The sequence below is a fragment of the Pongo abelii genome, chromosome 4, assembly GCF_028885655.2.
Source record: "Pongo abelii isolate AG06213 chromosome 4, NHGRI_mPonAbe1-v2.0_pri, whole genome shotgun sequence".
Lineage (NCBI taxonomy): Eukaryota > Metazoa > Chordata > Mammalia > Primates > Hominidae > Pongo > Pongo abelii.
Genome location: NC_071989.2, coordinates 184,446,228 through 184,461,200, shown reverse-complemented (window position 1 = coordinate 184,461,200; position 14,973 = coordinate 184,446,228). Strand labels below are relative to the sequence as shown.

General features: G+C 39.9%; 1 protein-coding gene across 4 annotated transcripts in view; it reads right to left on the bottom strand.

Moving 5' to 3' along the window:
* Positions 1 to 4,593: 4,593 nt before the first annotated feature.
* Positions 4,594 to 14,973, bottom strand: part of SFXN1 (sideroflexin 1) — a 49,906-nt gene continuing 39,526 nt past the window's right edge. For 3 of the 4 annotated variants that reach the window (XM_024247217.3, XM_009241300.4, XM_054556261.2), the window contains 3 exons: positions 11,184 to 11,233; positions 10,725 to 10,772; positions 4,594 to 6,562 (listed from right to left, as the gene is read on the bottom strand). In XM_024247217.3, the coding sequence (XP_024102985.1) occupies positions 6,466 to 6,562; positions 10,725 to 10,772; positions 11,184 to 11,233 (195 nt within the window). In that variant the 3' untranslated portion in view covers positions 4,594 to 6,465. The remainder of the gene's footprint in view (positions 6,563 to 10,724; positions 10,773 to 11,183; positions 11,234 to 14,973) is intronic. The other variant, XM_054556260.2, reaches the window with a different exon arrangement.

The following is a 14,973-nucleotide window of genomic DNA, read 5'->3' as shown; positions in this document are numbered from 1 at the left end:
TTTATACGTTGGATTACCCCATAGTAGTATACACTTAGTATTTTTTTCTGCCTGAAAATTTCTCACCATCTTTGGAAAACATCCTCCAACCTCCCCTTCCTCCAAATATACCCAACAGGCTCCATTCATATGGCTTCCATAGGAGTAGCCTTGTTCTTCTGTGAACATGAGTGTATACATCTGTGGGATTAGGTTTCAGGAGTGAAACTGCTAAAAGAGAGTTATGCTTTTATATCTTTTGATAGATACTGCCAAAGTCTTGTAGAGATATTGTAGCAATTTGCACTCTTATCAGCAGTCATGAGAGTAGCTGTTTCCCAATAGGGTCACCAGCAAAATGTTGTCAGCCTTTTGTCCCAGGGATCACACTCCATCTTAAATTTAGCTAAAATGTATTGGATGTGCACTGTGCCAGGTATCAGGTTAAGGGCTGCCTATGTGCTAATACTCACTGTATCCTCACAATAACTCAATGAGGGAAGTAGTATATCTTCATTTTACAGATGAGAAAACTGAGGTTTAGAGAGGTTAGCCTACCTCAATTTGAAGAACTGAGCTGAATCCAAGCCTGGGAGGTCCAGCTGCAAGCATTCATCCTCCTGACCAATGGTTCTCAAGTTTGAATGTCCATCAGAATCATTCAGAAGGCTTGTTAAAAGTTGGCTGGGTCCCAGCTTGAGTTTCTGATTTGGTAAGTACGAGATAGGCCTGAGAATGGGAATTTCTAAGGTCCCAGTGATGCTAATGCTCTGGTCCAGGGACCACACTTTGAGAACCATTGCTTCTGTGACTCTAATATGAGGCCCCACCTGGAAATTACCTTTGACCTTGGCTGGGTGCTCATTGGAACTCTACATGTTCTACATACCTTGTATCTGTGTGTATGTGAATGTGAACAGAACCCTTCGTGGTCTTTTGAATATCTCGGGTAAGGTTGGTGGCAAACGATTTCACCTCTTCAAGACTTTCCCCACCTTTTGAATGGAGATTATGCTCACAGGAACCCTTGGGGGAATTGCAAGGAAGAATGTATGTAAAGAACACTTTGGAGATTGTGAAATGTTGTTCTAAAGCTGGTTATAATTATTCCTGTTGATGGGGAAGCTATGAGAATTTGGGAGGTACAAATTAAGATCGTGGTTCTGGGTCAGGCATGATGGCTCACACCTGTAATCCCAGCACTTTGGGGGGGCCGAGGTGGGCAGATCATGAGGTCAAGGGATCGAGACCATCCTGGCTAACACGGTGAAACGCTGTCTCTACTAAAAATACAAAAAATTAGCTGGGCGTGGTGGCAGGCACCTGTAGTCCCAGCTACTCGGGAGGCTGAGGCAGAATCACTTGAACCTGGGAGGTGGAGATTGCAGTGAGCCGAGACTGCACCACTGCACTCCAGCCTGGGCAACAGAGTGAGACTCCGTCTCACACACACAAAAAAAAAAAAAAAAAAAAAAAAAAAGATCGTGGTTCTGCCATGGTGTGACACTGGGTAAGTCAGTCCACTTCCCTGAGCATCAAATTTCTTTTCTTTGAAAGTGGGGATATTATGGGTTCAGTGAGAATTAAACAAGCCCCTATGTGTATCAGCCCTGGTTTACTTCTGTTCCAGAAACTCAGAGGCACTGTGTCCTCTGCGATGAAAGGGCTCATTCTAGAACAACGCTTATAATGTGGTTGCTCACAGTCATTTCCCCTCTAGCCCTCTTCTCAGAAAATCTCATATTCCCTGTTCTTTCCACATGCTGGTGCTGACCTCTTTGTAACACAAAACGGATTCTTTTCCACATTTGGATAGGAGGTAAGTATACTTTGCAGATTCCTAGAAATAGCCCAGGTTGAACCCAATGACCACATGGCCCCTGGGCTAGTGTCAATTGTTCTAGGTGCTGGGGATATGGCAATGGAGAACAGAAATCCAAATCCTTGCCATCATCTCATTGTTACTGTGCCCCCAAGTACGTCAATGATGACCCCTTCCCATGGTTTCTTGGAATCTGGTGAGGGGTAAATATTCAAATTCATGGAAAATCACAAGTTTTCCTCAAATTGACCCAATGAAGCTCAGACCCCTGGGAACACCAGGAATGTGGTTGTAGCCAGAACTTCTCAAGCTGCGACATATTCAGGGATATCACCTGGGGCTCTTGGTATCCGTCAGATCCTGGCTCAACAGGTCTGGGGTCTGGTCTAATAATCTGCATTTCTAACAAGTCTGGATGTCTCTGGTCTGCGGACCACACTTTGACTATCCAGGGTTTAAGTGATGCCTTATCTCATCCCACCAAATGTAATCTTATTTTCCTGCAGCTTTTAGTAAAACTCTCAATACGCAGAAGAAAAATAATTTTATTAGCATATTCCAGTTGTCTACATTTTTGGACAGGGCTGTAGGTGTGGGTGTCAGATCTGGTTTTCAAGTGACCAGGAGCAGCCTGGAGCATGCACTTCACTAATGCAAGCCCGTTTTCTCATCTGTGAGTGGAGACTCTTCCTACTTCTGTCTCATTTATGCAAAACCTTAATTGTTGGACATTTTTAAGGGATGGATTTAAAGTCTCCACTTGACCATTTTAATCTGTTATTTTTAGTTAAGTTGTGTGCTATCTCTGGCAAAGTTGCCAGGGTTCTGAAATCTTACCTTTAGCAATGATATACTGGCATTTTGCATGCACACCCACTGTCTCTAGAGCAAATATACAAGAGGCAAGCATTCATTGAATGTTTACTAAGTGCCAGGTAATATGGTGGCTGCTGTGCAGGGATTAGCTCATTTAATCTTTATAACAACTCTATGATTCAATGATTTCTCCAAACAGTCAAAACAAAAACCACAAAACTGAAGGTCACAGAGAATGTCATTGGCCCAAATGCGTATTTTATAAATGGGCACAATGTAGATTGGACCTGGCTCGGTCTGACTTCTAGACCCACGCTCTTGCATATATTTAAATAATTTCAGTGACAACAGAGTTACTGTAGCAAAACAAATGCAGAAACATGGCCAGGGAAGTTAAAATGCTCAGCTCTGTATCAAGTCTTTTATTAAGGCACTCCTTAATCTTAGGTCAATTTAGACTTTCTCTGTTAGTAAATGCCAGTTCCAGGTTAGAATCAGATCAATAATATAGAAGCACGTTTACATCACCGTCATGTGCAGTGGTGTGGCCATCAAAGTTTAAAGCTGAAATCTATCCCCCACACCCATCATTAATATTCCTGGAATCACATTGTCATAGGAGTTTGGGGGGTGGGTGGGTGTGCCTCTATGTATATGAGGTTCAAAAAGGTGGAAGACTGGTAGTCCAAAATAGAAATATATTTCTTGTTAAAGGCATAATACAAAAATATCTTTTCATTAGGAGTTGCTGATGGTACTGTAGATATTAAATTTGAATGAAAAGTACCATCAGTTGTAACATACAAACTGCTTTATCCTTTATGTACAAATAAAAGAGAGAATTTATTTTCATTCTGAGTTTATTTAACATTTCATCCAGTTGAAATGAAATAATACATGGCCTCCAACACTGGCAAGACGCTGTGCTAATACTGAAATAAAAACTGCCAGTCAGTAAACACTTACAATCATAATCCCTTGTATCATGTTAATAGAAATATTAATAACTACTTAGCTTTACAAGCTTATTGCACTTCATGTGGATTTTTTTCTCCAGAAAAGGTATTTCTAAAAGATTGGCAAGGATTGCCAATCTTGGTTTATTTGTTCTTTGTTATAAACCGTGATTAACATACATAGTTGATAGCTTTATATAAAAGCATTAAGAGTCTGAAGCATCAAAAAACAACGTTTAAAAAGACACAGCTCCATGTTCATCATCCCTTTTATAATCTCTTTTTTTTTTTTTGAGATGGAGTTTCACTCTTGTTGCCCAGGCTGGAGTGCAATGGTGCGATCTTGGCTCACTGCAACCTCCACACCTCCTGGGTTCAAGCGATTCTCCTACCTCAGCCTCCCAAGTAGCTGGGATTACAGGCGTGCGCCACCAAGCCTGGCTAATTTTTTGTATTTTTAGTAGAGATGGGGTTTCTCCATGTTGGCCAGGCTGGTCTCAAACTCCTGACCTCAGGTGATCCACCCGCCTCGGCCTCCCAAAGTGCTGGGATTACAGGGGTGAGCCACCGCACCCGGCCATTCCTTTTATAACCTTTAACACACATAACTGGAGTGTGTAAAATTTTGGTTAGTTTGTCAATCTTCTAACCAGTCATTAGCTCTTCACTGGAGGTTAACATTCTGAAATGGAGCTACAGATTACCTGGTAGGGGGAGGACTCTGAGAGGAGCGGGACACCTGGGGCAGGCAGCAGTGCCTTAGCTTCTTATGAAAAGAGCCCTTCAGCACCTCATGGAGATCTGCCCTGAATTTCAGGCTTTTACCACTTTATAAAGAGACACGTCGAGGATAACAGAATCTGTCCAAGGCCAGAATGTCACGGAAAAGCGTTTTGCTTCCAATGGTTTAAGACAGAATATCTAAATGAGAAGATTCTGGCAGCATCAAGGAAGGCTCCGAGTGGCCCAAAGCTTCAGATCTATTAATTCTTTCAGAGAAAAGAGAAACACAGACACAAGGCACGCCATTTTTTCTTTATGAGGAAATTCAGTCTGGTCACATTGTCAGAAAAAAAATCTGCCAAAACTAAATAGTTTCTATATTTTTGTCATTTACAATCTCTGAATACAACGATCTACACTTCATGAAACGTCACCCCTCAGTATCCGTGGATGCTTGGCTCCAGGACCGCCCTCCGATACCAATATCTGCAGATGCTCAAGTTCCTGATATAAAATGGCACAGTATTTGCATATAACCTAGGCACATCCTCCTGTATACCTGCTAAATCATATCTAGATTGCTTATAACACCTAATACAATGTAAGCACTATGTAAATAGTTGTTATACTGTATTGGTTTTTAAATTTGCATTATTTTTCATTGTTATGTATATTTTTTATCTTTTTAAAAATATTTTCAGGCCGGGTGCGGTGGCTCACGCTTGTAATCCCAGCACTTTGGGAGGCCGAGGCGGGCGGATCACAAGGTCAGGAGATCGTGACCACGGTGAAACCCCGTCTCTACTGAAAATACAAAAAAATTAGCCGGGCGTGGTGCTGGGCGCCTGTAGTCCCAGCTACTCGGAGAGGCTGAGGCAGGAGAATGGCGTGAACCCGGGAGGCGGAGCTTGCAGTGGGCCGAGACTGCGCCACTGCACTCCAGCCCGGGTGACAGAGCGAGACTCTGTCTCAAAAAAAAAAATATATATTTTCCATCCAAACTTGGTTGAATTCACAGATACAGAGCTCACGGATACAGAGGGCCGACTGTCTATGACGTTAAACATCTACAGAGTTGAAACATAATCTGTTACATTAAATATATTATCTGTGAAATCACTACAGATGCTGTAAACAGTGGTACATGGTTTCATTATTTTCAAATGAAGTGGAATGCAACATACAATATTCAAGTAAAATTCATTGTGACTGATTCATACACACATTATCACTGTATCTTTCTGAAAGCCAAAGAGATCTATAAGGATGACAAGAAAAGACATGTAGGTAGCTGGAACTGTAGTCTTACTTCTTACCAAAAAAAACCAATGAACTGGATTCAGCCCACTTATATAGCATTGGTATTGAATATACTTCCAAAATTTGACATTTGTACATTTCAGTTATTTCATTATTTGATGTAAATAATTGAATATAAAGTCAATAACTGCAAGGTAAGATTATCATCTTTATAAGAACATAAAACAATAAATTAAAAGTCAACCAAGGCAATCCACCCACAATCTGAATGTATATAATGATCCAGCAGGGAAGGCATGTTGCAGTGGTCTGTGACTGACTTTTGGAAGGGGTGTGAAGGAGCTTTTACCCTCCAAATTCAAAAACTTCATCACCTTCATTGGGCCAGCACAATCCCCAAACTAGAAGCAAACTGCCCTTAATATTTCGGGGTAAGTTTTTATAGATTAGCCCAGAGCTTTTGTATTTTCCCAGTTCACTGCTGAGATCTCCTTGATTTGCAATGGGAGTGAGATGAAAATTCAGTATTTTAAACAGGTTTCTTTTTTCACTGATTGATAATCAATAGAACATTTACTGACCATATACTGAGCACCTATTCTATGTCTACCAGTGCTTTTTTAAAACCCTGGGTGAGGGCTGGTATATTGTCTTTGAAAAACAATGACTATAAAAGCTACAGGAAGGGTATTTCTATAAATCATAACATGATTCAATGTAAGGGAGTATCAGGCACTTGGCCCACGCCAGGTGCTCTGTTAAAGTAGCAGCTTTATTCTAAAAGGCTAATGTGGATCTTTAAAAGGTTTCTGTAACTGGGAGAACCCAGGTTGAACAGGATTTTTCTCACCAGCATGGCTACACCAGCTTTGCAGTGGCAGAATGAGCTGCAGAGGTTTCCTCCCTGCTTTACAATCCCTTATTAAAGTACACACGTCGCAATTCAGGATGGCTCTCTTGGATCTTAGCTTGCAACTCCGCCTCCAAGCTTGTCACAGACATGGAACTGGGATAAGGGAGAAATGACAGGGTTATTACACAGGCAGAGGTGAGAATCAGGACCTAGAAAGGGCAGGGAGAAGGCACAGGTGTGAAGATCCCAGGACTGGTACAGTGGGTCTTGTTGGAGAAATGCTTCATGCGGCTAGAAAACGAGATCATGTTCCTTTCAGAAAAATGTCACTCATAATGAAAGAAATGCACTGGAGAACCCAACACCCAACTTTTCCCTCTCATATCATTAAAAGGTGAAATCTCTTATTGCTGGCAAGAGTGTATGGTGATGACACTCTCAGACCCTGCTGGTGTTGGAAAAACCATTTGTGGCAATGCCACTCCTAAGAAAAATGTATCAATCATTTGCAATGTTCACCATTGATAAAAAAAGAGATATGCAGTCAGTGAAATGTATAACACTGAGAATCTGCCTACATTAATGTACTTTTGTTTACTGTATATAATACATGCTTGTTAAAAAAATTTCAGAAAATACTAAAATGTACAAAAAAAAACCCCAAAACATTTATAATCCCGCTGAGAGATAACCACTCTTAGTCTTTAAGTGCTTAAAACTGTATTTGAAGGTATTATGGGTGTATATATATTAAAGCTTATTCTTTAAGAGAAACGCACACTCATTAACATGAAGAAAAATTGTCCAGAATACCTACCAGAAAAACTGCTAATATTTTGATATGTGATTAGTTTAAAAAAAATATTAGAGGCTGGGCGCAGTGGCTCACACCTGTAATCTCAGAGCTTTGCGAGGCTGAAGCAGGAGGATTTCTTGAGGCCAGGAGTTTGAGACCAGCCTGGGCAACCTAGTGAGACCCAAATTTTTGTATCTATAAAAATAAAAAATAAGACAGATGTGTTGGTGTATGCCTGTGGCTCCAGCTACTCAGGATGCTGAGGCAGGAGGATTGCTTGAGCCCAGAAGTTCAAGGCTGTAGTGAGCTATGACTGTGCCGTTACACTCCAGCCTGGGCAAGAGAGTGAGACCCTGTCTCTAAAAAACAATAAAAAAATTGATTAATATAGTTGACATGTGATAGACTGTAAGGTTAAAAAAAAGTCAGGATGTAAGTTTATATTTAAAATATGCAAAACAAATTTTAAAAATTACGAATATAGAAAAAGGGTAGGAAAAAAAATCCCATGATGGCTATTGTTTATGTAGTGGGCCTCTGAGTAATTTTAAATGATGATGATGACACTGATGATGGTAACGATAATGGCTATGACTTATAGCTCACTTGCTGGGCCAGACATTATGCATTTTAACCCTTATGAAAACTCTGTAAGTCCAGTATTATAATTGTACAGATAAGGAAACCTGAGGTGCAACTGAGATGTTGAAGGCAGATCTTTCTTGATCCCAAAGCCCTGCTATGCCACCTCTTGGTCTTTCTGTTTTGCCATTGATCTCTAAGTATCTGTAATTACTATGAATGTATGTTAAAGGCCCAAGTCTGATCTTGGAATTAAAGTTATTCAAACCTTGGTGGATGATGGGGAGTATTCTCTTTTTTATCTTCCAGGAGAGTTTGTTTGAAATTGGAATAATCTGTTCCTTGACAGTTGGGAGAAACTTACCTGTAACACTACCTGTTTCTTGTGTTTTCTTTGTAGGAGGAAGATTAAATGCTGCTTCAGCTTCCTTAATGACTATCTGGCCTGTTCTGACTTTCTAATTTTTCAGCTTTGCTAATATTTTTTCCAGAAATTTGTCTATTTTGCCTGTTTTCAAATCTGTTGGTATAATGTTGATATTATTTTTAATCACTGTTGAATCTACAGTTATACCTCTTTTTCATTCATATTATTTGTGCTTTTCTCTTTCTCTGTTTTGATTAATCTCACCAGACAATTGTCTGTTTTTGTTTCTATTTTCAAAGAACCAAGTTTTCACTTTGTTGATCCTCTACTCTTTCTGTTATTTATTTTATTGATTTCTGATTTAATCTCCTTCCTTCCTTCTCTTCTGATGTTTATTCTTTTGTGCTTTTTTTTTTTTTAAGTTGGGACATTTATATTCTTCATAATATAAACATTTAATGCTATAAATATCTCTCAAAGCAACACATTTGCTGCTTCTCAAAAATGTTAATAAAGAATGTTTTCATTATCACTTGTTCACATAGGAGAAGGGAAACTGTGGTGCATTCATATAATGCACTATTATACAACAATAACAATGAACGGACTACAGGTACACACAATAATGTAGATGAATCTTAGTTCTGATACTGAATAAAAAGAACAAGTACTAGAAGACTATACATCTTATGACAGTGTGACACCCTTGTCTAAAAAGTTCCTAAGACAAACTAAAGATACATACACAAATATAAAATGCAAGAGCATGAAATTCAGCATAGTGGTTAAATCTGCAGGGGAGGCAGGGACACAGGTTGGGAGGAGCCTATAAGATGTAACTTATTGGAGAGAGAGATATATATATATATATTTTTTTTGAGATGGAATCTCGCACCGTTGCCCAGGCTGGAATGCAGTAGCGTGATCTTGGCTCACCACAGCCTCTGCCTACTGCGTTCGAGCGATTCTCCTGCCTCATTGGGCACTGAATTTGTGGATATTCATTATATTATTAGTATAAGTAAAATAAAAATAAGCAAAACAGGGTCATGCTTGGATCAATGAGGATACTATGTTACGAGCCAAGGAAAAACTGAGGAGCCAGAGACCTCAAGAAGCCAAACATATAAACAATGTATAAACAACAAAACAGAGTAAGAAGCTATTTTAAAATACAGTAAAACAAAAGAGGATTGGTTTCTCAAATGTAAAACCACACGCTTTCTGAGGGCCTTGACCTAAGGACACTAGTAGTTACAGAAAGCTTTTCATTTCTACCCCTAGAGTTTAAATGAATCATAAAAAATAAATGTTGGGCTATATTTTTTTTCTTGCAGCACTCAAAAGAAAATCAAGGCTAAAGTAGAAGAAAGTTTCTCTACGGGTTTTCAAATCTAAAACCCTTTCAATCTGAAAATAATTACTGTTACATTTCTTAGGTGTTTTACAACTTGGTATCAGGCACACCCCTTGGCATTTTATGTGCTCAAAGTGTAAACTGCTAAATCAAGGCCAGCTGCTGAACACCAGTGTTCATAAGCCACATACTACAGAAATGGACATTCTCAGGTTGAGCCCCAAGACTCTGGGGTTTGTACAATTAAACAGGTATCATTATCCCTCTGTAGAGATGAGGAAATTCATCTGAATCAGGCTCCCAGAGCAAGTTCTGAAGGTCCTGCCCTCTTCAAGGGGGGCTCCTCAGTAGGCCCCAAGGTGATGAAGGGCTCCTGTCTTATGAGGTTTAAATTTCTATTCAAGAACAGCAGGGTCAGAGACAGAGTGGGAGAGCAGATACAAGGTGGAGTTCTTGATCAGGTAGAGGGATCTGACAGCATTAGTTCTAGAACAGAACACCTCATCCAAAACCAACTCCACAAGGCTAGGGGATTAAAGACCATATGTTCGGGACCTACCGGCCCACAAAGGAAAGGGTATTACCAAGGCAAGGGGCCTGGTAACACTTACAGAAAATGACAGACAACAAAATGCCGCTGCTTTGTGTGTTGGTGTCAGGTCAAGAGCAGGCTGGAGACCTGATGTAGAAAATGCCGATTTAACGCCAGTTAGTCCTGTTCTCACATCAAAGGCAGGATTCAAGGGCAGTTTGTGATGAAAGGCATGCACAAGAAAGCTTTTAAGGCAAAAAACTAAGTGGGAAGAAGGGAAGCAAATATACCAACCACCTAAGCTAAGTGCACATAATTGCTGTCCCTGGGGGTGGAACTTGCATCCTATCATATCTGTATTACAGATGCATTTGCCAGTGGATTGGACCATATTTTAAATTTTCATAAAAGCAAATTTGCATCAGAGTTAATCTGATTCTTACAAAAGAATAAAGCATTTTCAAATTTAATGGAAGTGGGTAGAAAAGAGCTGGGTACATCTGAAATTAGACAGATGTGGGTTTGATTTCTGCCTCCATCCCTTCCTTTTAAGAGACCCTGGCTTCAGTATCTTTTGAGTCTCAACTTCCCTGCCAATGAAATGGAATAATGGCACCTGCGCCTTCAATTGGTTTTTAGGATTAATACTCATGATTATTCTGAAGAATAACAAATACATACCTTTTCTGAGGAAACAGTGCACAACACAGGGGTGTAGCAAACACCAAACTTAAAAAAAATAAAAAAAAAAAAAGTCAGACCATTTTAAATGGTTAATTTTTCAGGTTATTTTTCTATTTTACTTTTATAACAATCCCTTCTTTCTTCAGAGCATTGCATTCTGTGTTGTCTAACAAAAATAAGTCCTGTTTGTGTAAGTTTTATTACCTAGGATTGCCAAAATAATGAAAAAGGCATAGAGATAACAATTGAAAAAAGAATCACACGAATAGTCCCCCATGTTGTAGGTTTCTCTAAAGACAGTTTACTTCTATTTAATTATTTGGGGCCATGCATTCCAGATGTTCTGAGATGGCCTCATTTTCAAAATTTGTATCCCATATTACCCAGTCACCTTTCATACGCTGTGTATTTATATTTTAAAAAGAAATTAATTATGTAAAAGTAATTTCTACTCACCAGAAGCCAACTAACCCAACTTGAATGGGTGCACTCATCCATGGGAACCTCTGTGTTGAGAAATAAATGGCTTTGAATGCTTTTTATACAGGGTCTTAGAGGCAATTTCTTCTGATTAACTGGAAGGAACCTCTCACCACATTTCAAGATCCAGTTAGAATGTGGTTAGTGAAATTTGGGGGAAACGCTGCAACAAGGGTGTTAGCCTAACTTCCTGTAACCTTCTTTGATCTGTAAATCAGCACACATGCAAAGATCAAGTGGTTTCTATTTTTTCCCCCACTCCCGCATTTAATCTGAGCACTGCTTGGGTATATAATGGAGGTGGGGAGGTATCTGTCTTTTAATTGTAATGAATCCCCTGGCTGGGGAGGTAGGACAGCCTGGTGCCAAGGTCTCAAGTCTCCAGCCTTCCGGTTAGTTCCTGACTGTGGAGAACCACAGGCAGAGCCTGGCCTCTCCAAGCTTCCGTTTCCTTGTTATGGTACAAAATGAACATCATTAACAGCTTCCTAAAAGTGTGTGGATGAAGATATGCCAGATTACATTCATAAAGCACCTAGTATGGTGGCTGGAACATAACAGAAACCCAACAAATGCTTACCATCCCTCACCCCACTTTGCACCTCGTCTTTCTTGGTTTTAGTTGCTGTCAGTATGGTTAAAACTATTTCTGGCATAAAACATTTTTGCTAGTCACACTTTTTTTTTTTAATGGAAATGAACAAGTTGGTCTTCTGGAGAATAAACGCTGTTAGATTTTTAGTTTTAAAAAAGGAGTGGTACTTAAATACACAATATAAAGAGTGATGAGATATATGGTTATATAAATAAGGCCACAGAAATCACTGCAACCAAGGTGTGAGCTGGTTGTAATGAAATCAGCCAGCTTAATTAGGAGTCAACACAAGCTGTTAGAAGACAATGTGCATGGGAGGCGTACCATGGTCCCCAAAGAGACTCCTCTGGAGAAAAGGTTCATCAGGAGGGTTGGCGTGAGGGGGGAAAGGGGTGGATTAGAGAGGAAGGGAGAAGCATCGTCAAGGAAACTAGTCCTCACAGGTTACACAGAGGGGCCCCTCTCCTCAAAAGATAGAATGAAAAGGAAAACACTGTATCTTTGGCAACTGTCTCTGTTTGATGATGAAGGATTGTCATAAGGAGATGCTAAATACTCCCCTAGCACTTCCTAGCCAGGTGACATCTGGGCCGGGACAGACTTGGTGATGGGAGGGTAAACATAGTACTTAGCGAGAGCCTGTGCATGGATGAACTTGACCCTGTGAGAGCAGCCTCCTCATTGTAAGTAGACTCTGGTCTGCAGCAAACTGGGCTAACCTGTTACCCAAAAGAGAGCAGCTGTGTACCACCTTGGAGGTGGGCATTCTGATGGAAAGGCTCCTCGCACAGACAAGGCTCCTAGACAATTTCAGTATCCTGCAAAACCCAACCTGATGCCATGTCTTCTTCCAGCCCCTACCCCAGCACCCTATCCTGCCTTATTCACCCCTACCTCACAACTAGAAAGTCTGATACTACATTAGTCAGCTGAGGATGTTTGGTGTTTCACTAGATACTCACAACATTTCTCAAGGTAGGAACATATCTTACCTAACAGAACTGTGCAAACAGAGGATGTTTAGATGAAAAGTCCAAATGAATTAAAGAGAGTAATTATATGTTTAAAAGATATATAAATATATGTGTGTGTGTGTGTGTGTATATATATATTTATATATATATATTCAATGAAGTAAAAAGCTCAAAAGTTAGGCTGGGTGTGGTGGCTCACGCCTGTAATCCCAACATTTTGGGAGGCTGAGGCAGGCAGATCACAAGGTCAAGAGATCGAGACCATCCTGGCTAACATGGTGAAACCCCATCTCCATTAAAAATATAAAAATTAGCTAGGCATGGTGGTACATGCCTGTAGTCCCACCTACTCGGGAGGCTGAGGCAGAAGAATTGCTTGAACCCGGGAGGCGGAATTTGCAGTGAGCCGAGGTTGTGTCATTGCATTCCAGCCTGGTGACAGAGCAAGACTCGGTCTCAAAAATAAAAAAAATATAAAAAAAGCAAAAAACCCCCTCAAAAGTTAATGACTAATTCTTTCTCCCCCAGTGATCTTTTTCTAATAGTTTTATTGACATACAACTGCCCATATTTAATATGTGTAAATTCTGACATACATATGTGGCTGTGAAGCCATAAACACAACCAAAATAATGAAAATATTCACCACCCTGAATGTTTTTCTTGTTCCTTGTACCGCTTTGCAGTTCCTCCCTCTTCCATAAACCCTGCACCCCACTATATGGCAACCTCTTATCTTCTGTCACTAGATATTAGTTTACATTTTCTAGGACTCGATATACAGTATCTATTCTTTTGTGTAATTACTTTGAGACTCCTTCATGTTGTGTGTAGCACTAGTTTGTTACTTTTTATTGCTAAGTATTCCCTTGTATTCACAAGGTGTTTATCCATTTTCCTTTTATTGGCATTTGAGCTGTTTCTAGTTTTTGGCTATTACAAATAAAGCTGCTATGAACATTTGTCTTTTATGAACATGTGCTTCTATTTTTCCTAGGTAAAGATCTAGGAAGGAAATGGTTGGATCATAGGGCAGCATCTGTTTAACTTTGTAAGAAACTGCCTCACTATTTTCTCACAGAAATAACGTACCACATTCTCACCAGCAGTGGGGAGGGTTTCAGTTCTTCCATTTCCTCACCAACACTTGCTATGATCAATCTTTTTAGTTTTTGACATTCTAATAGGCGTTTAATGGCAGCTCCTGTGGTTTTAATTTAGATTTCCCAATTACTAAAGATACTAAACATTTTCTAGGTGCTTGAGAACTGTATGTACTTGGTAGAGTGTCTGTTCAAACCTTTTGCCCAGCTTAAGTGTTGAGGGTCCTTTATGTATTCTGGACACAAGTCCTTTATCACATACATGCCTTGTAAACATTTTTTTCCCGTGCTGTTTCTTCTCTTTGCATTTTCTGTATAGTTTTAAAGAACAGAATTTAAAAAATCCAACGAAGTCCAATTCATCAATTTTTCTTTTATGGACTGTGCTTTTTGTGTTGAGTCTAATAAGTCTTTGCCTAGCCCGTGTTCTATTGTATTTTCTTCTAGAAGTTCTACAGTTGTAGACTTTTACATTAGAGTCTACGAATCACTGAGAGCTAATTTTTATATATGGTACAGTCAATTCCTTACACATTGCCTACATCCCAGCCAACCTAACCATCCACAAATCTCCAACAATTCATGCTCTGTGTACTTGCTGAGCTTTTGTAGAGCATGTGGCCCTCAGCCAGTCCTCTTCAAAGAAGTCTCTGCTCACCTGCACCAGTTGGGTAAGATACCTCCTATGCGCTCCCTCTGTGCCCCAAACTTTAAACACTGTGTATTTTAACAATGTGTCTTGCGCCTCTTCCCCATACCATGCTACGTGCTCCCTGAGAGCAGGGGTCATATCCTCTTTCTGGGACTCTAGTGTCTACCATATTGCTTGGCATAAACAAGCATTCAGCAAAGGGCTGCTGAAAAAAACATGAATGAACAAAATAAATGTTACATTCCCATTCAATTAGCAGTCCTGAAAGCCTACTGAGTAGACACAGCAGTCTACTTTTATAAAAGGGAATATAAAAGAATTAGAACTTAAGGAATAAGAATTAGCATAGGACCCAAACCATATCAATTTCACTCCCAATGAAAGTGCCATCAAGAATGATCCAAGTTTAAAGAGACAACAGGAACTATTCTTCAAGAAAACT